We start from the raw sequence: 22,765 nt of genomic DNA, 5'->3' as shown, positions 1-22,765 counted from the left end.
CCTAACCTGCCGTATTCAGCCCTCTCGGGTAACTCGTGTAGCGACGCAAACCACCGTCTTCCCTCAGTGCTCGGACAGTAAGCGCTCTGTTCCTGAATTGCTGCAGCGGCGACGTCGCTGTGGGCTTCGCTGGGGCGTTCTAACAATGCCCCGAGTGTGTGCGCTGGAATGCTGTGAGTAAATTGAAAAGGGTCAGATGAACTGAGATGCCATGGTGCTAGTGCAGTTTATGTAGCTTGGGAAAACAGGGTTCACATGTTGACTCTCAAGTCTAATAAAGCCAGACTGGATGGTAACTAATGGCCCTTTTTTTTTTAAGAGGAAAACCTATTGCCTGTACACACTAGCGGTTTGTTCGCTGTATAGTGTGTTAAACTTCTCTGTTTTGGTTTCCCAGCCTTGAGCTGTCAGCTCTTTGTGTCTGCGCTCGGCTCTAAGCGGGAAGCATGGGGGAAGTCTGCGTTCCTCCATGGTACTCTGTTCAAAGTCAGCTGCCAGAGCATGTGACTGTTTCCTGCATCTCTGCTTCCACAAGAGGCCGTCACACAGGGTTCAGTCGACATTATCAAACTGAAAGCATTTAACGCATTGACTTGGCTGGAGCACTGAAGCATGCACGGCTTCTGTTTATGCAGCGAAGGAGAACCTGTTACTCTGTGCACAGAGGAAGAGGAGAAAGAAGGTGCTAAATCTGGAGTATTGATCCTTTCCGGCCTGAAAAAGCTCCTGGAAAAAGTGGAGATGATTTTTCAGAAGCACTCGCGAGACCTGTGTCCCGCCATCCGAAGGCTGAGGAACAGACCGGGAGCCCAGGAGTCGGGCTGTAACCCTCACCCAGAGGGGCGATCAGCTGCTCCAGCTCGCGCAGATTCTTACTTGACGCACCGCACACTGGCTCAGACCCACTGCACGAGCCTCGGCAAACACTGGCTCAGACCCACTGCACGAGCCTCGGCAAACACTGGCTCAGACCCGCTGCACGAGCCTCGGCAAACAGTGGCTCAGACCCACTGCACGAGCCTCGGCAAACAGTGGCTCAGACCCACTGCACGAGCCTCGGCAAACACTGGATCAGACCCACTGCAGGAGCCTCGGCAAACACTGGCTCAGACCCACTGCAGGAGCCTCGGCAAACACTGGCTCAGACCCACTGCAGGAGCCTCGGCAAACACTGGCTCAGACCCACTGAACGAGCCTCGGCAAACACTGGCTCAGACCCGCTGAACGAGCCTCGGCAAACACTGGCTCAGACCCACTGCAGGAGCCTCGGCAAACACTGGCTCAGACCCGCTGCACGAGCCTCGGCAAACACTGGCTCAGACCCGCTGAACGAGCCTCGGCAAACACTGGCTCAGACCCACTGCAGGAGCCTCGGCAAACACTGGCTCAGACCCGCTGCACGAGCCTCGGCAAACACTGGCTCAGACCCGCTGCAGGAGCCTCGGCAAACACTGGCTCAGACCCGCTGCAGGAGCCTCGGCAAACACTGGCTCAGACCCGCTGCAGGAGCCTCGGCAAACACTGGCTCAGACCCGCTGCAGGAGCCTCGGCAAACACTGGCTCAGACCCACTGCAGGAGCCTCGGCAAACACTGGCTCAGACCCACTGCAGGAGCCTCGGCAAACACTGGCTCAGACCCACTGCACGAGCCTCGGCAAACACTGGCTCAGACCCACTGCACGAGCCTCGGCAAACAGTGGCTCAGACCCACTGCACGAGCCTCGGCAAACAGTGGCTCAGACCCACTGCACGAGCCTCGGCAAGCACTGGCTCATAAGCGGTTCTGTCAGTGAAGTATTTCAGATTCACAGATTGTGAAGAAGGAACCGCACTTAAGAGAGGCTTCATTCAGACGTGGCAAAATCAGTTTTACAGTTTTGGAGGCTTTCAGAACCTGTTATGACTAATGTCTATTTATAGCTGGTCTGGGATTCTAAGCTATTGTTTTGTTTTCTGAGGCTGGATGAAAGGATTGTTGTTGAGAAACTCACAAGAATATAAACAGTATTTTAAAAATTAAGCAGAAATGTGGAGTAATGGTTGGCAGTCTAAATGTCCAGACGGAGAGGTGGGGGAGGGGGCTCACAGGTTCAAATCCCAGGTGAGGTGCAGCTGTCGTACCCTTAAGTAAGGTGCTTCACTTTCACTCCTCCAGCAGACGGAGTACAGTACCGAGAAGTGGGAGCTGTCCAGCTCATCACAGCCAATGAGCAGCTGTTTTGAAAGGGCTTACTTGATGAAATAAGATCTAAAAAAGCAGAAGTCCTTCCCTTAAAGCAAGCTTATTATGCAGGAACGTCACTCAGAGGACTATGGAAGGGATCACTGGTGATTCATCTGTGCATTTCTGACAGCTCTGCTGTGCGTTTTCACAGCCTTTGCCAGGCCTTCTGTGCAGAAGAGGTATCGGCCTCACTGGGTTTGCTCCTGGCTATAGTCCTCATACAGGTAGTGGACAAAAACATGGAAACACCTGAGTAAAAGGGGGACACCAAGATTACTGAAAGCTAGGTCGTCCACACAGGTGTGGCTAATGCATTAAGTAGCATCCCAGCATACAGTACATAAGGTCACGGATAAAAGTGCTGGACAGGACTGGTGGCCTATAATTGTGGCTGCTAGAAAATTCTTCATAAGGACCCATCTGTGAAATTAATACAAATCTAGACTGTCACCAGTTGTTCAAGGTGGAAATGTCCTGGTCAGAGGGCTGCTGTTTGTGGAGTGGGTGGCTGTAGGGAGGGAATGTGTCTCAGCTGCCTCTGGATCTTCCTGCTGTTGATCCCCGTCGGTGTTGGACTGCGGACCCTTGACCTCTTGTCTGTCTTCTCCTGTCCCACAGGGAGTCCTTCCAGAGCTGTGTCCACCATGTCCCTCTCGGTGCGCCCATCCCGTCGCATCCTCTCCACCCCCATCACTAGGAGTCAGTCGTTTGCCGGAGTCAACTCCTCCCACGACAAGCCTTACAGGTCAGTGAGGGCTATCCAGCCCACTTCGGTTCACTTTTTGTACACGCATGTAAACACACAATCCAGCCCACTTTGCTTCACTTTCTGTACACACATGTAGTCCAGCCCACTTTGCTTCACTTTCTGTACACACATGTAAACACACAGTCCAGCCCACTTCGCTTCACTTTCTATAATCACATTGTTGATGTGAGCATCTCAACAAGGCCATTTGGTTTAGAATAGGATACATCAATTTTAAAGTGCAAGAGTAAAAACGGTTGGAACAAGTGATTAAAAACTAATGGGTTCTGATTTCAAGTAAGTTTGCATTTGCTTGACTGCAACACTTGTTATAAAGATTTGAATAATTCTCCTTTACAGGTTCAGATGGTGTGTGCAGTGTTGTAGATCAAATTAAAACCTTCACAAAGGGTTCTTTGGGGTCCTTTCTTTTTACGTTTCTTGACAAAGACAACCTTGTATTAAATTTCCACTGAGTTTGATATGTAGTGTAACTGATCTTGGGGTGAGGTGCGATTTCTGTGGTGACATCTCAGCTCTGAATCCCACAGTCTCACATGGGGGAGAATGAGGAAATGTGCACCTACAAGAATATAAGAATTCGGATGAAAAGCATATTAATTTTCTGGTGTTATTTGTTGTTGTATATATTGAGCTCTTAAAAGTAAAGTTCAAATCAGATTCTACAGGACAAAAAACAAAAACATTTGTTCTCACGCTGCTATAGCCAAGACATCAACTTTGAGCGTCTGGAGTAAAGATGTGGGTATTTAAAACTAAGCCTACACCCTGACAGCAAGCCACACCTGACAGGAAGTCTACAGAGCCCACGCCATCCATTTCCTGTTAGCTGCTGTCTCTCTCTCTCCACGGTCGATGGCTTGAAAGCAGATGATGGAAAAGATCAGTCTGGTTTATTCTTAATAGCTCAGGCACAGCCATGCTTTTCGATAAATTTACAGGAAGGAAGCTAGATTCACTCCCAACAACCCTGGAGGCTGGCTTAATTGAAACTTTGTTGGGAGAAATATGTTTCTGTGGCGCTGGTCTTGTATTCTGCGGAAAGCTTTCTGATTTCAATCAGGAGAATGGGGGGTTCTCTTTCATTTCAGTACTTGAAAAACTTCACGAGAACCAACATCATTTCTCTAGGTTGAATGTTGTTTGTTTTTTATGTAATGTCACCTTTGAAAACTTGAGTAATGATTGAGAGCCATTTTCTGGTCCAATGGAAGGAAGAGACATAATAAATAGAGAGCAGGAAACACTGGAGAGTGCAACTGGAGTGTCCTCCATCCGTGATGGGGAAAATTGGAGTGCTGGTATTTTTGTAGTGCTGTGAAGTGGATGTCTTTCCTGTTATGCTTAATTTGCACAGCTCCTGTTCCCACACCAGAATGGCCAGGGGTCGGTTAAGGAAAATAAACTTACTGTGTTTGTCTTAGGAACTCGGTTATCACTTCTTACTCAACAGAGCTGTTTGGAGAAACCTTGGAAAACACAAAAAACTGCAGCCGATGTGATTCTACAGAGAGAAAAAATGAACAGGGAGTTAAATATCCTAATTGAAAACAAATGGGTTTCACATGCCCTTTGCCTTCACCAACAAGCCCCTTTCAACCCTCCCAGAACAAAGCAAATTACACCCAGGAGATCTGGATGAAGAGTCCATATTTACAGCTCTATTCCTTTGCAGAGTGTCCTGTAATTTTACTTTAAATAGCAGGACAGTGTAGAGAATGATCACAGTGTTGTTTGACAAGCATTTTTAATTGTTGGTCCGACGTGCCTCTCTGTGTTTTGTTTGCTCTTGCTGCACTGTACTCTCTCTCTCGAGTACGGGCCCTGACATGAGCCTGCAGCTCGTGCAGCTGGGCGTCTCTGGGCCTGAGCAGCCCTGCAGACAAGTGTCCAGCAGTAGACTGCCTGCCTGCGTGCAAGCCGGGCTAATCTGGTCTGCTGGGAATGGGAGGGAGCAGAAAGAGGGGTGACTGTGGCCCCTGCAGTGGCAGAGGTATAAAAAATAGAGGAGTGCAGCTGAACTGTAGCTCCCGAGTCCTCGTGCCGAGGAATGAAGATCCTGTCTGTCTGCTGGCTCCCTTCCTGCTGTCTCACCCAGGGGCCATGTCGATCACTGCCAGACTGGAGGATGACGACGTTTGTTTTACCCCTCTTTCGACAATGGAATTTACAAATTTCCGTTTGCGCTTCTGGCATTTCATTCTCTGTACTTTTCTTGGTAAAAACAGCTCGTTTTGAGTGCTGACCAAAGCCAGGCCGATGACGGCACAGAAGGTGTCCCGGGGGTCTCCATCAATCCGATCTTGTTGTCACGGTGCCCTCTGACGCCAGCCGAGCACCCATCCTGCCCTAGGACTGGGGAGCGGAGCGCTTGAGCCCTTCTGTGCTGAGCTGCAGGACGTAGGAAAGTGAGGCTCGGAAAGCTGCAGCGTGCAGGCTCTGATCCTCGGCAGCAGTACCAGTTGTTGCAGGAAACCAGAGCAACGCGCTTTTGTGCACATGAGGCAGCTTCTGCACATGATGCACAACAGCGACAGATCTGGGATTAGGACTTTGAGATGTTCTGAGCTCGAGCTCGGAGAATTGTTTGAATCCTTTTCTGAATTCTAGTTGGCAATGACCAGGTTAAGAGCTAATGGTATCGGTTTTCGTGGAGCAGTAGATGGCTCTCTTCCTTCTTACCAGTACCAGTTGTTGCAGGAAACCAGAGCAACGCGCTTTTGTGCACATGAGGCAGCTTCTGCACGTGATGCACAACAGCGACAGATGTTCACACACCTGAAGAAGGCTCCACGGCCGAAACGTTGTGTTCTCTTTCTTCTTTTTTTCAGCATGGAATAAACCTATTACTTGTTCTCTTCCTTCTTGACTAGAATCGCCATATTTCTTTCAGTATGAAAGGGGGAGAGACAAAAACGCGATGTTTGAAACTGTGTTTTACCTATTTCAGCCGATGGGCGTTGTGGGTGTGAGAGCTGGGATGGCCACTGGGGGTGAGGGGTGGGGTGTGGTGCGTGCGTGGAGCTGCTGACCTGTGCTTTGTTTCGGGGCAGGAACCTGTCGGTGTTCAGCACCCCTGCGTGCCCCAGGAGGACGCCCTCGCGCAGCAGCAGGATGTTCACCCTCTCTACCAAGTCTCCGCCCCCCAAGGTCCCGCAGCCCGAGCGGCTGGATGAGGTCTACGAGGCACTGAAGAGAGGCCTGCAGTAAGAATGGAGCCCCGCCCCCTTTGCAGAACAGCCCCGCCCCTTTTACAGCGTAGCCCCACCCCATTCTCAGTGCGGCATTCCACAGCGCAGTTAATGTCTCCAACACACGTGGAGTTTTCAGGGTCTTTTTTAAGGGATTGTTTTTTATTTAGTCATTTGAACAATCTTGGCGTCCCAGTGAAAGGAAAAATAAAATGTTTTCCTTGATTTCCTGGCGAGTGGACCCTGCTGACCGTACGGGCGCGGCCCAGCCCGTGTGGGTGCACAGCTCCTGCATGAACTCCCTCCCATGTGACTTGCTTTGCCCGCAGGCCCTGAGGAAAAGAAGGGGGGGTGGGGGTGGAGCTGAGGTCGCAGAGCCAGAGCCATTTTTGTTTTTGTTGTCAACCCGGGGACGTCTATCCTGTTTGAGAACTGATGTGTCTGGTGGCTGTCCCCCTCAGGGCCTACCTGCAGGTCCACCAGCTGGAGCTGGACAGCCTGAGCCGGCAGATGAGAGAGTCCAAGAGGAACTCCCGGCTGGTGAGTCCTGACACGCCCCCGTGACCTCTAGCCTTGCTTGCATGTCTGCATACGTGTCCCTTGGATGGACAGGCTCCTTCCACAGTGATTTTCTGCTCAGGCCTGAACGTTTTGTGTTGAGTGTGTGCCACCACTTCGTTGCTCAGAGCACATCCGAGCACCCTGGAGTTGAACAGGAATGTAGGTGAAGTCCTTTATCCCCTCTTGCTGTCTTACTGTACAGGAAGAACAGCTCTCTGGCTGGGCCGAGTGAGGAGATTTTCAGTTGATGTTTAAAAATATACTTTTAAAATAACCTTTGCAATTTGCTGAAATTGTTTCTAGTCTACAGATTTATAAAATTTTACCTTGTGTTGCCTGAGAGCCTAAAACAGGCCCAGTTCAGTGCTGCTTATCTGTGTGTTTATGTTTTTGTTTTTCTATATAATAAGAACTTTATTCATTCTGTTTCATTTGCAGGGCTTTTTGTATGAACTGGACAAGGTGAGAATGTTTCTCCTGTTTCTTCAATTGGGTTTCTAAACCTTTCTCTCCCTTCAGTTTGCATCTCATTGTCTGATGTATCTAAATGCAGTGGGCTCCTCGTGCGGCTAGCTGCGGGGGCTCCTCGTGTGGGGGGCTCCCGGGGCTCCTCGTGCAGCTGGCTCCCGGGGCTCCTCGTGCAGCTGGCTCCGGGGGCTCCTCGTGCGTGGTGCTCCCGGGGCTCCTCGTGCGGCTGGCTCCGGGGGCTCCTCGTGCAGCTGGCTCCGGGGGCTCCTCGTGCGGCTGGCTCCGGGGGCTCCTCGTGTGGGGGGCTCCGGGGGCTCCTCGTGCGGCTGGCTCCGGGGGCTCTTTGTGCTTGGTGCTCCCGTGGCTCCTCGTGCGGCTAGCTCCTTGTGCGGCCGGCTCCCGGGGCTCCTCGTGCAGTTTCCTTTCTCGGGGGGTGGTCAGGGTTTGTTCTGGGCTGTCTTGATGAAAACTCTTGTTTGCTTTCAACAGCAAGTGAAGGCCATTGAGAGGTTCATGCGCAGGCTGGAGTTTCACCAGAGTAAGGTAAGAGCAGCTGGATGCCAGAACTGTGTCCGAGTCAGTGAGCTTCCTGAGTCAAACGTGTGCACCAGGTGGAGAGGAGTTATCCGTATCCACTTCTTCCACAGGCTAATGTTTCTGTTAAAGTTTTCACAGCTCTCGTCTCTGCAGCTGAGTTCAGTTCTCTTACGCAAGGTGGCGTATGGTAGCTGGAACAGTTAAGAGAACGAGACAGCAGTTCTCAGAAACGCTGTCAGCGGGATTTAATATTTTCAAGTTCAAGTACTCTGGCAACCACTAAAGCACTACCAGATGGGCAAGGAGTTGATCGGAGAACCAGAGCCATAGATGTGGTAAACATGAAAGAGCTGTGTTCTGTCTTTCTGGTCCTTACTGTTGCCTCTGCACTGAAGGAGCTGCAGGTGTTTGTGGGTTCTTTGCAACAAGGTCCTGTGAGTCCAAGACCTGTCTAGTAAAAGCCTAGTCTTGTATGCCAAGAGGAAAGTGACAGTAATTGCTTCTTCTCCAGAGATCATCATACTACTATTCATTTCTCTGGCTTATGCTTTTGGCAAACTGGAGTTTGAGGCCAGTTATACTGCTGTTTTTTTTTTTAATGGGACAATTTGGGTGTGGTGCTTTTGTCAAGAGTACAACCTAAGGAATTGAACCCACAATCTTCTAGTTGTGTGCTCCAGAACCTTGAAAACTGCTCCATGCTGTTGGCCTGCGTAAGGGCAATATTAATTGCTCAGGGAGGACTGCAGTTCTGCTGTTGCAGTTCTGAGATTTAATTGGTTCTCCCCAAAAAAGTTATATAACAGGTTAAATGAGCTGAAGGTCCTCCTGTTGAATGTAACCATTCTTACGTTCTTATCTGAAACATGTGGCCGCCTTCACTGGACACTGGGAATCTGGTCTCTCTAATTTTACTTGACTACCTTAATACAGAGAGACACTGCTGTCCACAGTAAATCCCTCCATGTGAACTCAGCAGGTTTTACGTGAGGATCTCAGGAAGGAGGAGCAATCATACATTTTTATTCTCCATTGTTTATATACTATGCAACATCTGGTGTTTTTCTGAGCGTCTCTGGATGTCCAGTGAATATTTACCTGACTTGAAGTAGGTGCCTTATCTGAAGCGAGTGGCTCAGGGACAATACAATATAACCACAGCTGTTTTCAAGACAAGTGAATGACATTCCCTCAGTCCTGCAGAGGGATGAGGGCAAGGGCCAGCAGGCAGGATCACTTCAGCAGCATCTGAAGTCTCCCCGAATAAAGTATTTTTATGGACTGCTTCCCCAGTCTCTGGGAAGAACAGCTCTTTTTCTCTGGATAAGTTATTAAGGAAGGCGGGGGGGGGAAGTAGCTGTCTGGATGGTAAAGATCAGGTTTCTTGCTCCAGTGAGCCAGTCGTGAGAAGAGAGCTGGAACTCTGGCTCATTGAAGAAAAAAAGATTACTCTCTGAAATCCCGAAGGAGACTTGGAGATGAATATTTCAGGTTATGCACAGGTAGTGGGTGATTTTAGAGGCTCGGAAATGGAGCACTTTCCTCCAGGTAATTCAGGGACCTGGATTGAAGGAGAGAAATAGCATGGAGAATGGCACTTTAAATGGAAAAGGATGGACACAAGCTGTAGGGAAGTGCAATGTTAGAGAGAAAATGCATTTTGCTAATAAAATCTCTCTTCGGGAGGACTTCAAGTGAATGGGTGTTTTAGAATGAAAAACCTTCTCTGTTTACTCATTCATTTTTGATCTTAGTACATCCACTTTGACAAATCCTAGTGCTTTTGTAGGCTTTATCTCCTGAGAGGCACACATTGCTCTGTGAGGCTTCTCAAGCTGACCCAGCCCTGACCAGGCATCTTTCCTGTTCTCTGCAAAGCTTGTTGCCTGTTTTGGCATTCCGGTTTGCTTTGACTAATTAGTCTTTTCAACCCCTTTGTGACCCCTGTTAGTAAATATTGATTACATGTGAAAACCCTGTCTAAATATTAAAAGCTTACGCAATTAAAAACAACAAAACCCCGCAGCAGGAAGGAGTTGTTGTATATACAGGGCGATGAAATGCCTGCAGCTGGGCTTTTTCAGGGTGGAGAAGTCTCTCTTCCGCGTGTTCGGGTGAAACCGGGGGTACAAACCTCCCCCTGGCTGGGTCTCCTTCCTGCTGAGCGCGGTGTTGACGCGGAGGCCCGACTGTGTTTCAGATCGACGAGCTGTACGAGGCCTACTGCATGCAGCGCCGGCTGAGGGACGGGGCCAACAAGATGGTGAAGGCCTACACCGCCTCCCCAGGCAGCCGCGAGGCCCGAGAGAGCCTGTCCGAGGCCAACAAGGGCTACAAGGAGTACACGGAGGTGAGGCGGGGTGACCCGGGCACCGCACAGCCACACACCCGACAGTTCTCCTTGAGTCCCGGGACTAGAACAGTTCCCAAACCTTAATAAATTCCTTAATAACTGTCATTTACAGTTCAAATCATGTTCCGTTCAGATTGGAATCCGTACCCCTGAACACCACAGTAACAATATAAGAGTGCCTTTTCATCCTGTACTTGGATACTTCGAGCTGACATAAAACAGTCCCTGAGCTTGTTTCCTATCCAAGTTGTTCAGATGTGCCCAATTTCAAGCGCTTCCCTGACCAAGGATTGCGATCAGTTTTTCCCCATTTCATCAGGATAAATCCATGAAGCGAGGCAAAATTCTGTTACAGTCTATAATCAAAGACAGCTTTTTGTTATCTTTACCTTCTGTTAAACTAATAAACAGGCCTGTTTCCATCAAGCATTTTACCTACATTAATTTTTTTAGGGCTCTAAAGATTCAGGCTCATTGCACGCAGTAGTGCACTCCAGTGTCAGACTATGGTGTGGGCCTCTCCCAAATTATATAGCATCCGACGGTCAAACAAATAGCATGCTGGTCACACCACACTCCTGCCATAGCAAGAACAGGCAGCCCCTGGTGTATACTGACTGTGTCTGGAACAGAAACGCTCCGCTCTGACTGTGACAGCCAGCTTGTCTGAGGAAAGACTGAGTTGACAGAACTGTGTTTGTAAAAAAACGGGATGCTCTGTCTTTGCGTTATTTAATAATATTTGCCCACACGCGTCGTTGGAAACGTACGTTTATTTCCTAATGCCTTTGCAGAATAGAACAGCACAAGAGAGGAAGAGATTTGACCCAGAATTCCTGTTGGGTTCCGTCTCTTAGTAGTCCCAGCCTCAACACCTTGTTCCGCCTCGAACCCCTCTTGGAGAGGGACAGTTGAGCTTAGCCGGTCATGGTCAAAGCCCACCTGCATGTTTGTGGGAGCCTCCATGCTGATTCCTGTCAGCTCTGCCCTTACCTCCTCCGTATACTTTACTCACTCAGATCACCTCAGACCACAGCCGGCCTTGGTGCCAGTGTAGGAGAGGCATTCCAGGCTTCGCGAGAATCCTGACAATTGAGCCCAGTGGGGAAAAAAAAAGTGTCTGTCCTTAACTGGGGTGTTTTCCCTCTCCGTACAGAACATGTGCATGCTGGAGAGCGAGCTGGAGAGCCAGCTGGGAGAGTTCCATGTGAAGATGAAGGGTAAGTCCGTGAGCCGTGTCTGGGGTGCTAGCGCCGTCACGGTCCTGACGACACCCCCGGGGGAATTTTACCCCGATGGCACTGCGGCAGGAGTAAAATACCAGGTCCAGGCGCCGCCAAGCCGTGAGCAATCCAGGAGAGGTGACGAGAAAGCCCGTCGGCGGCCTGCCCATCCTGCACAGCTGTGAGGTCATGGAACATCCAGCCAGTGGCGGGAGTGGGGCTTGCAGGTTGCCTAGCAACCAAGATGGGCTCCCACATGGTGGAAGGAAGCCGAGACCTCTGGGCTGGGCGGATCCCAGCACTGCCCTCCCCGAGGACCAGGAAGGACCCTCCCTTCCAGCACTGGCGCAGACCAGGGGAAATCAGCAGTGTGTCAGAAGAAAGGGAAAGAAAAGTCAAATAGGGAACCGGAATACTGTCATGAAGTCTGGGAGTCACTGTGGAAGTGTTTCCCCCATTCATGAACCTTTTCAACAGGGGCTACTGAAAACCTCAAACTACACGAGATGTGTGCTTACATGTACACAGCCACCCTTTTCGTGGAGACTGAGACCGTGTAGATTTTTAATTTGAATTATCCCGGCTTCACTTTTTTCCCCTTCAAGTTTCTTCCAGGAATTTTGTTAAAGATCCTTGTTTTTGTTTTTTTTCCTAAATCTGGACGATAAAATCAGAATGTTCTGCTACGGTCACGGTGGCTCGGATAAGAACAATTTGTGAATAGACCGGCTCGCATCCCTCTCACATTCGCAGTGTAAGCCAGCCCCCTGTCTTATCAAAATATTTCTCCAGCGCCGTCCAGCTGTGACCCCGGAGCCCCGGGGGATGTGGCCTGGCCTAGATAAAGGACCGCGGCCCTCTGTGGGAGGGGCAAAGCGACTGCCGCTGCCACAGAAAGTGCAGACGTTGAATCTAGCCGTGCAGAGGATGGGGTCACTCTTCCCGGACAGGGTGAAATTGGGGAGCCCTGATTCTGAAGGCAGAGGTGCCCCCATCTCAGTATCCAGTCATTATGACCGCTGCAGTCAGTGTTCCGCCCAGGCACAAACAAGGCACAAGAGGGAACTTCTCAGCCCTTTAGATACAAAGTGAAACTAATTTTCAGCTTTTTAATGGGTTTCCTAATTGTCTTTCTTCTCTTTTCCTTATGTAATTTTATTAGAAAGTAGAGCATCCCAGATTGAGGAAAGAGAAATTAGATTCTTGATTATGTGGTAATTAGCCAGCAAATGGACAGATCATCTAATTTTAGACATTGGGTGGAAAAAACAAATCTACTGAGACACAGAGTTTTGTAGAGTTTAATTTGTCTCTCATTTCTGGTATCTTGTTATATGCTACTTATAAACATCTGTCCTTGTTCACCCCACAATGGAGCTTTTTAAAAATATGTTTCAGAAGACTCTAGTTGAAGTAGATACGCTGTAATATGTACACCCCTTAGTCAGCAATCCATCAGCACAAAACCTGTGCAGACATAAGCCTCATAAAGGGATCAGAACACAAGGAAGGTTATAAACAAGAGGGGGCCCATTCTGCCTCTCGAGCCCATCTGGTAGTGATAAGTTCCTTGATTCAAAGATCTCATTTAGCCATTTCTGAAAAAGGGCTGGGTATTGACTTCAACAAAACAACATTGCCGGGAAGCTTGTTCCAGACTCCTACCACTCCCTGTGAAAAGAAGTGCCTCCTGCCCTAATGGGAGGCTCTTGTAAGGAGATGAGCGAGGATTGTTAGCGCGCGCTGGTGTGTTTGATGTCGGGGCGCAGATGAGCGAGGATGCCAGTGTGCGTAGGGTTGGCTGGTGTGTTTGATATCGGGACGATGTCTCACTGTCTGCCCCTCCTCTATTCCAGGGCTGGCCGGTTTCGCTCGGCTGTGCGCTGGTGACCAGTATGAGGTAAGAGGACCGGCTACACCACAGCAGATCTGATGATGCTTATCCCTCTTCTGGAGCTTTCTTGGGTTTAGTGTTGTCCTAGCCGGGGTTTTGGGTTGGGTACAGGCTAGTGTCAGAGCTGGACCAAGGATTAGGGCCCGATTCTAGGGCTGGATTCTGGTTGGGGCTTGGACTAGGATTGCCATTTTAGAAAGAAGACAAGATGATTTTTAAAAATGTCAGATTATTAAATTTACTTTACAGCTCTGCTTAAAAGGGAACTGCTATCCCAATTTCTAAGACAGGTTATTACATTTCTTTAACACAATAAATTGACATTATTGCAAAATTTTACAAATTCCGAATTAAGCACCAAATGGTGAACTTTGTGGAAGTACTGTTTTGTTGCCATACTGTCGCAAACTGCTGGTCCTACCACAGGCGAGAGTGAGAGTTTACGAGAATTACAATGTGAAGCTGCAGGTTGTGCAGCAGACATTTCACCACAGAAATGTTACGGCTTGATCTGCATGCAGAGTTTAGTAGTATTTGTCGGCAAAATCGTCTCAAACTCGAGTGCAGTATTTCTCTTGGATTAAAAGAGACTCACAAGCCTGGTAGTTTACTATGTAATAGGGCTGGTTCATGTTTTTTCCTGAAGAATAAAAAAACAGAATATGAAAGGATTTCAGTAAACTTAGTTTTGAATTAACGTTATAATAAAAAAAAAATATTACAACAGGGTCTCCAGCTCCTCTACTGGAGGCCTGAGGTGTAGTTAGTCCAATATAAATGTTACATATCTGAGGTATTTAAATGAAACCTCAGAAGCTTGCAGGCCTCTGGTTTTAGTCGATAGTGAAACTGCTGTGTGGAAGTACCAGGCTGTGACACAGTGGTTGACCTCTGACCTTCTCAGATCTTCATGAAATACGGGCGCCAGCGGTGGAAGTTGAGGGGCCGAATCGAGATCAATGGCAAGCAGGTGTGGGACAGCGAGGACATGGTCTTCCTGCCACTCATCACCGAGTTCCTGTCCATCAAGGTAAAGGGACAGGAAGTCCCTCCCGCTTTCTGAGCAGGCCTGGTAGTGTTGTCTTTCTATCTTTAGAAAAAAAAATTAGGACCACCAGTTGTTTTTTTTGTTTTGTTCTCTTACCCACCCGATGTGGAATCGCCAGTTACGTCTTTACCTTCTTGACTCGTGGCGACAACTCCTGCAGCCACATTGGGAGAGAAAGGAAGGGCATCCGGGCTCCAGCCCTTCATTACACTGCAAGCTGTTCCGCCACGTGCAGGAAGTTCAGTTCTGATTGGAGGAGAGGCGTGTCCTTCACCGACGTCAACATGCGCCTGCAGCAACCCTGAAATTTGCCAGGATTGGAGTTGCTGCTTGAACCCCAGCAGCTCCTTGTGTGCTTAGGTTTGGGAACCCAAGTACAGTTGGCGAGTGGCATCATCCACACTAGAATTTTACCGGGATCGGAAAGCGTAAGGCGGATTTTATGAAGAGATCATTGCGTCTTCCCCAGGATCTGTACATAGACCCTTTCTGAGGTGGACTGAGCCAGCAGGACCAGGAGAAAAATGTGTGAAAGACAGCATTTTGGAACTTCCTTGGTTTTTGTTTTTCCATTCCACGTTCCAGACTTGGAATCTGGTGAAATTTTTCCAGAAGCTTTTTTTATTTGAATTATTTGTTTTTTGTTTGAAGGGCTTCTTCCTGTTTATAAAATGGATTAATGCGGTGAACGATACAGCTGGGAGGGTGGAGTCCAAGCTACAGCTTGTTCCTCCCTGCAGATGTTCAGCTTTGCTTTGTCCAGCCCTGGTCCTGGAAAACGTGTGTGTTTTAATGAGCTAGACCGGCTGGAGACCAGCTTCACCGGACTAATGTAACAGTTTCTCCCGGCTCTACAGATGCTGCTGCTTCAAAGACACCTTGAAACCCTGCAGACACTCCAGCCCTCCAGGAGGGCTGGTCTCCCGTGATTTAGAACACCTGGCTACAGACTGGCTTGATGGAGAATGTAGTCTTGCACTGTGCTGTATTTAAACCTGTCTCAGCTCTCGCAAAGCAGATCAACACTCTCAGCCACAGAGTCAGTCACTCTGTATCAGTAATTGGAGGAACCAGGCATCTAAGGATCTGGCACCTTTGCTCTTTGTACCACTGTAAATAAATTGGGTCAAGCGTTTGTTGTGCAGTCCTCTGCTATCAGCAGAGTTCTTCAGTTAAGCTCTCATCCTATTACCGTCACTAACTGTCCAGCTGTGGCTGCCGAACAGAATGTCGAGGTCATGTAAGGATGCAGTTCCTGGCACTACCTCACACTGCTCACCTGGCTTCACCATTGACGCACTGACTGAGCCCTAGCAGGTGAAATGAGCATGGGCCCTGACTGCACCTCTGTGGAGAGCAGGTCACGAGAGAATTGCCCTCAGAGAATGCATATGCATGCTTTCACCTACACTCATAAAGGCAGCTGGTTTTGGTAACGATGTCCAGTCATTTCAAAGTGACCAGCCGAACTGGAGTCGTTAGTCGAGAATATCTTTTTGCAGCAGTTGCTTACAGACTTCCTGTTTCCCTAAGTTCCTAACATGCAGACTGTAAATATACTGTATGGCTCCTGATCCCCAGGTAGTGCATTAGAATGAAGCAAAGGGCCACAAAATCACCGCCAGTTCAAGAGCAGGATGCTCTCAGACTGAAACCCAGTGGAGGAGGAACACTAATGAGCTGAACGATGTCTTTCCCAGGTGACAGAGCTGAAGAGCCTGGCTAATCACGTGGTAGTGGGGAATGTGTCCTGTGAAACCAAGGACCTGTTTGCAGCCCTTCCCCAGACTGTGGCTGTGGACATCAATGACCTGGGCACCATCAAACTCAGCCTGGAGGTCTCCTGGAAGTCAGTACTACAGCTCCTTCTTTCTGTAGTGTGTGTGTGTGTATATATAGAATGTCCTTGTTAATACCACTGCTTCCCAGCATTCCCAGGGTTGATTCTGTCTGAGCACCTCCGGTGTGTAGTGTGCATGATCTCGTCCGGGTCAGGGTGGGTTTCTCTGGAGGCTTGGGTTTCCTCCCACAGTCCAAGAAGCATGCTGACCCGGACACTGGTGTCTCTAAATGATCACCTGTAGATGTGCGCGCAAGAGCCCTGTGAATGGGCTGGCATCCCAGCTGGGGGTTTCCAGCCTTGTGCCCACTGTCTGCCAGGCCCCTTCCACCTTTTATTAGATTGCCCGGTCATTGAAAATGGACGTGGGGATATTTAATTCCCCTAGCATGCAAAAAAAAATCTACATCAATTCAGTTTTTATCATTGAGTGAGACTCCCTTGAACTGGCCTCCCTTTCTTACAGTGCTAGAGTCCATCAGTCTTTGAGCAGGCCTCACTCGTCCTTATTTCAGTCGGGTTGCTCTAGTTGAGCCAGCATGCGAGTCGGCACTGGAGGCAGTGAAGAAAGGCCAGTGTTGCAGCCTCTCCTCTCTTTGATTTCAGTCCATTCGATAAGGACGACCAGACCACCACTGCCAGCACCGTCAACAAAGCCTCCACAGTCAACAAGAGGTTCTCTACCTACAACCAGAGCCCCCCAGACACCCCTTCCCTGCGAGAACAAGCCTTCTATGTAAGTTCATTCATGTTTCTCGTGGTTTGTGTGTTACAGATGGCACATCTAGCCCAGTATGTATTGTACAGACTGCCTACAGGAGGTCTGCTCAGAACAACTTCCAGGTTACCTAGCTGACTAAAAACTGTACAGGATTCTTGTTTCTGCGAAAGATGTGTTTTTAAAGGAGATGAGCAATTGTTCTTCTCTGCTTATTGTACTCGCTCTAAAGGGGATTAAATTCACATTTCACATTCAATTAAAGCTTTTTGAGCTGTTGAAAGTGTTCTGCTATTACAGGCTATGTTGCATCTTCATTCTTGGGCTACACGTGTTAACCAGGCTCTCTCCAGTACCTGTTTTAGCCATTGCTGCTCCTGGAAAAGCACCCCATCCTTTTAATACTCATTAAAGGATTGAAAAGGACAGGCCCACAATTATGTTTCACAAGATGTTTTTGTCAGCCAGAGTATCTCTTACATAGCAGATTTGTTTTGGTGATAGAGTGAAGTGCTAGCAAACAATGGTTATTTTGACTGTCCTGTTCACTTAATCCTACAAGAACCCTCCTCGAACCGATACAGAAAAACGCAGGTGGTCCTTGCTGGATGTTTTCCGGGAGACCCTTGCTGAAAAACTGTCTCAGAGTTGCTCGTGCGGTGATGTCACGTCTGTCCGTCTTGCCTGTGCTGGTAACATGCAGCTGAGCGTAAGTGGATGAAAGACAGTATGAGTGTAAGACAGTAGGCAAGCTAGATGCCTGGTAGCCCAGTTTTGCAGTAGCTGTAATCAGAGCCACCACAGTGGAGTTCACCACCAGAATCCTTTCCTCCCTTATTTTGCAGTATTTCATTTCAGCTCTTAAAGAATTGTTTCTGTATTTCACATCTCAAGAGTGTTTTCCTGGAACAACCTAATTTTTTCATCTGTGGAAAGAGGATAAATCCATTTATCCATTCTTTCACCCATTCTCTGTGTGCGTGTCCTGGTTGATGGTCTGTTTACTCTCCAGGAAGTCTGACCCTATGTCCTCCAAGATTGTGGTGGCTCAGATACCGGTCTAGTAGCCTGCTGGCCTGAGACCCTGTGGCCCTGCTTCATGCTGTGATGAATCACGCAGACCCACACTCTTCCCAGCTCCCTTTTGTGTTGTGAACTTTCTGTGGGGACTTTGGCTGCTGTTCAGAATTTCTTAACTAAATGTATTTACCATGTGTTCGGTGTGGAGCGATGTAGTGCTTTCTGCAGCTTGTGATAAATGAGTCCTAATTTGAAAGAGAATACATCCAAATGTCAAATCTATTCTGGACATTTGGAAGCAATACTGAAGCCTCCTGCATGTTTTCTCTCACTGATTCTGACAGCCCTCCTTGTCTACAGGCACTTGCATTAGCTTCTGGAAGGGTGCTTTGCAGGTTTCTGAGCAGAATTAGCCAATTCAAGTGCAATTCATGTGCGGAACCCAAATCAAGCAAACGCATGGCTGAGTGTGACTTGATTGCATCTGGACAGTATTGCCTAAAAGCTCAAGCAGGAGAGGAGGCAACACTTAGGATTACTTTATTGGCCATATACAATTTCTTGCATTAGGAATTTGTCTTTTCACAGACCCCAGCTTGCTCTCCATGAGACACACAGACAGGGAGAGAAGCTTGGGGTCAGAGCACAGGGTCAGTCATTGTACAGCACCCCTGGAGCAGTCAGGGTTAAGGGCCTTGCTCAGGGGCCCAATGGAGTAGGGTTCCTCTGCCGGCCATGGGATTTGAACCAGCAACCAGCCACAGGCGCAGATCCTGAGCCACAGTGCCACCGCTCCGCTTGCCAGCAGGGGCAGCTGTTGTGTCTTTCTAGTCTTCTGGTAGCAGCGCCCCGTGTCCTGCCAGTACCCGTGTCTGTGTGAGCCGCCCTGCCGCGCTCTGCGCTCACACGCTCCCTTCCACCTCCACAGAACATGCTGCGGCGCCAGGAAGAGCTGGACAACGGCACGGCCTGGTCCAACTCCTCCGAGTCCTCGGACGACTCCTCCAGCCCGCAGCTGTCCCTCGGCCTGCGGCACGCTCACAAGACGCTGGTGCAGCCGGAGCTGCAGGCGGTCGTGCCCCCCATCCAGATCTCCTTCGCCCCCCGCGAGGCGGCCGCGTCGGCCGGGCCGGCCGGCCAGCAGGACGGGCCCCGGGGCCGGGAGGGGGAGGAGGACGGAGAGGAGGAGGACGAGGAGCCGGGGGAGCAGGTGGTGTCCAACGGGCACACCCGCTACTCCCGCTCCCTGAGCCACATCAGCGAGGCCAGCGCCGACGGCGCCGTTCCAGAGCCCAGAGCCCCCGAGTCTCCCGGCGAGCAGGCGGAGCTCGCCGACGCGGTTTCTGTCAGCGATATAGGGATGGAGCTCCCCTCCTCCCCAGAGCCAGAGTCACAGCCACAGCCCGCGGCCGCGCACAAGGCCCTTGAGCCCCCGGAGACGGCTGCTCCAGAGCCTGAGCAGCCTGCAAGGACTGACGAGGGGCTCCCTTCCACTGCGGAGGACAGGGACAGCGTCCGGACCACCAGGGACAGGGACTCGGTGGTCCTTGCAGAGCCGCAGGCGGATTGCAAGGAGGAGGCTGCCCTCCCGGAGCTGGCCTCGGCCGAGACAGGGAGAGACAGTGCCCCCTCCAGAACAGAAACTCTCTCGAGGCAGGGGGACGCCAAGGCAGAGAGGCCTGAGCTGCCGGCAGAGCCTGAGTGCAGGCCTCCTGCCAGCCCCGCAGACAGTGGCCTTGAGGAGGCTCAAAGTACCGTTGCGTCCAGGCCAAGGGAGGAGGACGCAGGAACACCGAGGCCGCAGCCAGTGGACAGTGGGCTGGAGGAGGCTCTCAGCGCGGTCGTCTCCTTGCTGGATGACTACAGGGGCCAGTTCCCCGAGCTGCAGACCCTGGAGAAGCAGATCAGGCACCTGGAGGAGGTTCTGATGGTGAGTTTGAGTTACCGCAGCCCCATCCGCACAGACTCTTCCCCTCACGCCCTTAATCACACAGTGCTTTTGCCTTTGGCTCAGTCCTCGTAATGCAAGACAATTCATGCTTACAGTGATTAGAGAGTTTTGAATCAGTGGACTGCCCTTGCTTGACGTATGCTCCTTACTTTTGTGACGGCAGGGCTGTATTGCACCCTGCCCTCTGGGTGCCTCTGGGTCTGTGTGATTCTTGCAGAAAAGGAGCCTCAAATGAACATAAACGGTGGCCCAAGCCCCTCCCACCCCAGCTTCTCCTCCAGCGCCCCACTGTAGCGGGGGGAGAGGGGGGCACTTCCTGCCACCTTGCTGGGTGGTCCTGTCATCACACGGGGGCAAGGGGCGGGCGGGAGAGGGTCTGGTGGGGCGCTGCCTCGCTCACGTAGGCGCTCCCCCTGCAGCTGACCCTGCAGATTACCATCTGGGCGCAGCGCGAGCCGAGACTGGAGCACAGCCCCTCTGAGCTGGCTCCCTCCTGCGGGCTGTGAAAGGTGTCAAGGTTACAGAACGCTGGCATCGTCTCAGAGGTTATATATGAATCCCTTGGCGATGCACTCTAGTCTCTCATTTGTCTCCGGACAGAAAAATCATGCATGCCTTTCACAAATAGGAAATGTGTCCGTCGGGATTATATTCACTGTGGTCTCCAAAGGGGCGAGTTGCTCAGCTCCTCCTGATGCTGCAGTGCGCCAGCAAATTTCCTCTCTGGCTTCAGGCGGCAGCTCTCAGTGCAGTGGCAGTGTGCTGGGCGCTCTTGTCTGCTCCTGGCTGGCTCCGGCTGGCTCCAGCGATCAGTGAGGGCTGCTGGTCAAGGGGGGGGGCAGAGGTACTAGCTGGGAGACACTAATGATCCTAAAGACATCTCCTCAGCACTGAATGAGTAGAATAGGTTCACAGCATCCTGTCTCTTAGCGTAGTTAAGAGTCCACTGTAGGGGGAACAGGGCTGTGTCCTGTTGCAGTGAGTGGATGCTGTTTGAGAGCGTGTGCAGTTGTGTGTGTGGTTCTGGGGGGGAGTGTCTGCTTGTTCTTTACCCCAAGGGTTGTGGGAGTCTGGTACAAGAAACCCAGCCCTGCCGTCAAAGCTGACCCTTTGACACGTCCCCTTTCAGGAAATGGCATAGGAAGATCCTCAGATCAATTAGCTACCCTTCAATTATCGTTTTGCCACCCAATGCGCGAAACGTGCCGAACGGTCCTCTGGTTGGCCTCCGTTCTCTTGTGGCTAAGCGTGCGTCTGTCGTGCAGCTGGGGCAGGGTCGGACCTGCAGCAGGTCCTCCAGCATCAGCCTGGCGGTGGAGACGGCCCTGGAGAGCTTCGACTTCCTCAACACCTCGGACCTGGAGGACGAGGGTTCGGAGGCCTCGGGGGGCCAGGACCGCCGGGACAGGTGAGCCCTCTCCCCCCCTCTTCGATCCTTTCATCTTCCACCCCTCAGTCGCTCCTCCTCCTCCTCAGTTTCCTCCGTCTCTTGGTGTTTCAGCGCGAGCCCTGTCTCAAGCAGACATCCAGGGCACAGGAGCTCTTGACAAGCACCGTGGCACCGCGGTGAAAAGAAGACAGGCTTGTTTTTCAATAATAGTGTATTTGCCCCTTTGAGGAATTAACACATAGCAACAAAAGCACCAATGAAGCAGAAAGAAGAAATATTCTCACCTCATCTGTTCACCTCTGATTTGCTGTAGACAAGAGCCATCCCTTCCCACTGGAATGACCAGACTGTATTTTTTTGGGTCTATTTCTGGATATTGAGGTCCATAATTTGCTTTTTTGTTAATTCACTTGTACTGCCAAGTCATGAATCAGAGAACTTCAGCGCCCTCTTGTGATAAACAGCTTAAGGACAGAAGAATTGGTTCAAAAGGACTGAAAACGTTAAGATACTCTGTAACTATTGTGGAAGTTTGAAAACATGGTGTTTGTTTAAAAACTGATAATTTTTGTGGAAAACCTGTCTGAGGAGGTGGAGAGCTGTAACAGCACCTTTAAATACGCATGTAAACGAACACATAGTGCAATGGCAAGGGAAAAACAAACAGTGCTCCTTATTTACTATGTGAAGTGCAACAAGCCAAAACTCCTAATCGCACAAAAAGTGGCTGGGGCGCTAAGCTGCTTACTGGCTCCAAAACAAGTTTCTTACAAATTTCTGCTCAAAAATCTCTACCCCCAAAGAAGAGAAAAGGTCAGTTTCTCTTCAAAAGTTAAAGCCTCGTGCTGTCACGTCCTGATTCATCAATCAGGTGACAGAAGACGGTAGGTCATTGCCCCCCACTGCCTTCTGGGAAATGTGGTTCAATAAGAACTGCCATCTTGTCTCCAGCTACCACCCCGTTACATTAACGTGACTCGCAGGTGTTTCCTGTGGAGAGTGAGGAAGGGCCCCCACTCCACCATCCAAATCTCAACTTGTAACCTTTTTTATCTCAGTATCTAACTCTGTTAAGCCAGTGACACTGTGCAGTTCGTTTACTCAACACATACTTAAAGATGGTTGACGCCCGGCTGTATGTGCTTGTGTGCAGTGTGCAGAGCGCGTCCCTCAGGCCTGCGGAGGAGAGCGCGCAGGAGGGGCAGATGTGTGTGCGCTGTGGGTCGTCCCCGCTGCCCTTGACCACAGGCTGCCAGACCCTGGACCAGGCGCTGGTGGCTCACCTGCAGACCTGCAGCACACAGCTTTTGGTGAGAACCCCTTTCGTGTCTCAGGGGGAAGAGCCGACAGAGTTGGACTGCACAGCAGGCGTTCTCAAGTAAATGATCCTCACCAAACAGGCTGCTTAAGATCAATAAATCCTGGCCTGCAAGTGATCAACCTCAAGGTTGAAGCAGAAGTGCACTGCGTAATCACCCTTCTGTGATACCACTGTTGTACAGTGTTCTTGCTTCTTGTCTCACATGCATCATAATAATAATAATAATTGCTTACACTTATATAGCGGTTTTCTGGACA

At 50.2% G+C, this 22,765-nt stretch overlaps 1 protein-coding gene across 4 annotated transcripts in view; it reads left to right on the top strand.

Moving 5' to 3' along the window:
* Window positions 1–22,765, top strand: part of ripor1 (RHO family interacting cell polarization regulator 1) — a 76,034-nt gene that overhangs the window by 47,695 nt on the left and 5,574 nt on the right. For 3 of the 4 annotated variants that reach the window (XM_088938925.1, XM_088938924.1, XM_088938923.1), the window contains exons 2-15: window positions 2,843–2,969; window positions 6,047–6,199; window positions 6,646–6,724; window positions 7,184–7,207; window positions 7,703–7,756; window positions 9,951–10,100; window positions 11,260–11,323; window positions 13,183–13,226; window positions 14,125–14,250; window positions 15,969–16,117; window positions 16,715–16,844; window positions 18,775–19,776; window positions 21,063–21,205; window positions 22,341–22,497. In XM_088938925.1, the coding sequence (XP_088795051.1) occupies window positions 2,869–2,969; window positions 6,047–6,199; window positions 6,646–6,724; window positions 7,184–7,207; window positions 7,703–7,756; window positions 9,951–10,100; window positions 11,260–11,323; window positions 13,183–13,226; window positions 14,125–14,250; window positions 15,969–16,117; window positions 16,715–16,844; window positions 18,775–19,776; window positions 21,063–21,205; window positions 22,341–22,497 (2,376 nt within the window). In that variant the 5' untranslated portion in view covers window positions 2,843–2,868. Of the gene's footprint in view, window positions 1–2,842; window positions 2,970–6,046; window positions 6,200–6,645; window positions 6,725–7,183; window positions 7,208–7,702; window positions 7,757–9,950; window positions 10,101–11,259; window positions 11,324–13,182; window positions 13,227–14,124; window positions 14,251–15,968; window positions 16,118–16,714; window positions 16,845–17,388; window positions 17,536–18,774; window positions 19,777–21,062; window positions 21,206–22,340; window positions 22,498–22,765 lie in introns of all 4 variants that reach the window. The other variant, XM_088938926.1, reaches the window with a different exon arrangement.

This window comes from Atractosteus spatula, chromosome 21, assembly GCF_055471065.1.
Source record: "Atractosteus spatula isolate fAtrSpa1 chromosome 21, fAtrSpa1.hap1, whole genome shotgun sequence".
Lineage (NCBI taxonomy): Eukaryota > Metazoa > Chordata > Actinopteri > Semionotiformes > Lepisosteidae > Atractosteus > Atractosteus spatula.
Note: the sequence above shows the minus strand (reverse complement) of the source record. Positions and strands in the feature narration are given on the sequence as shown.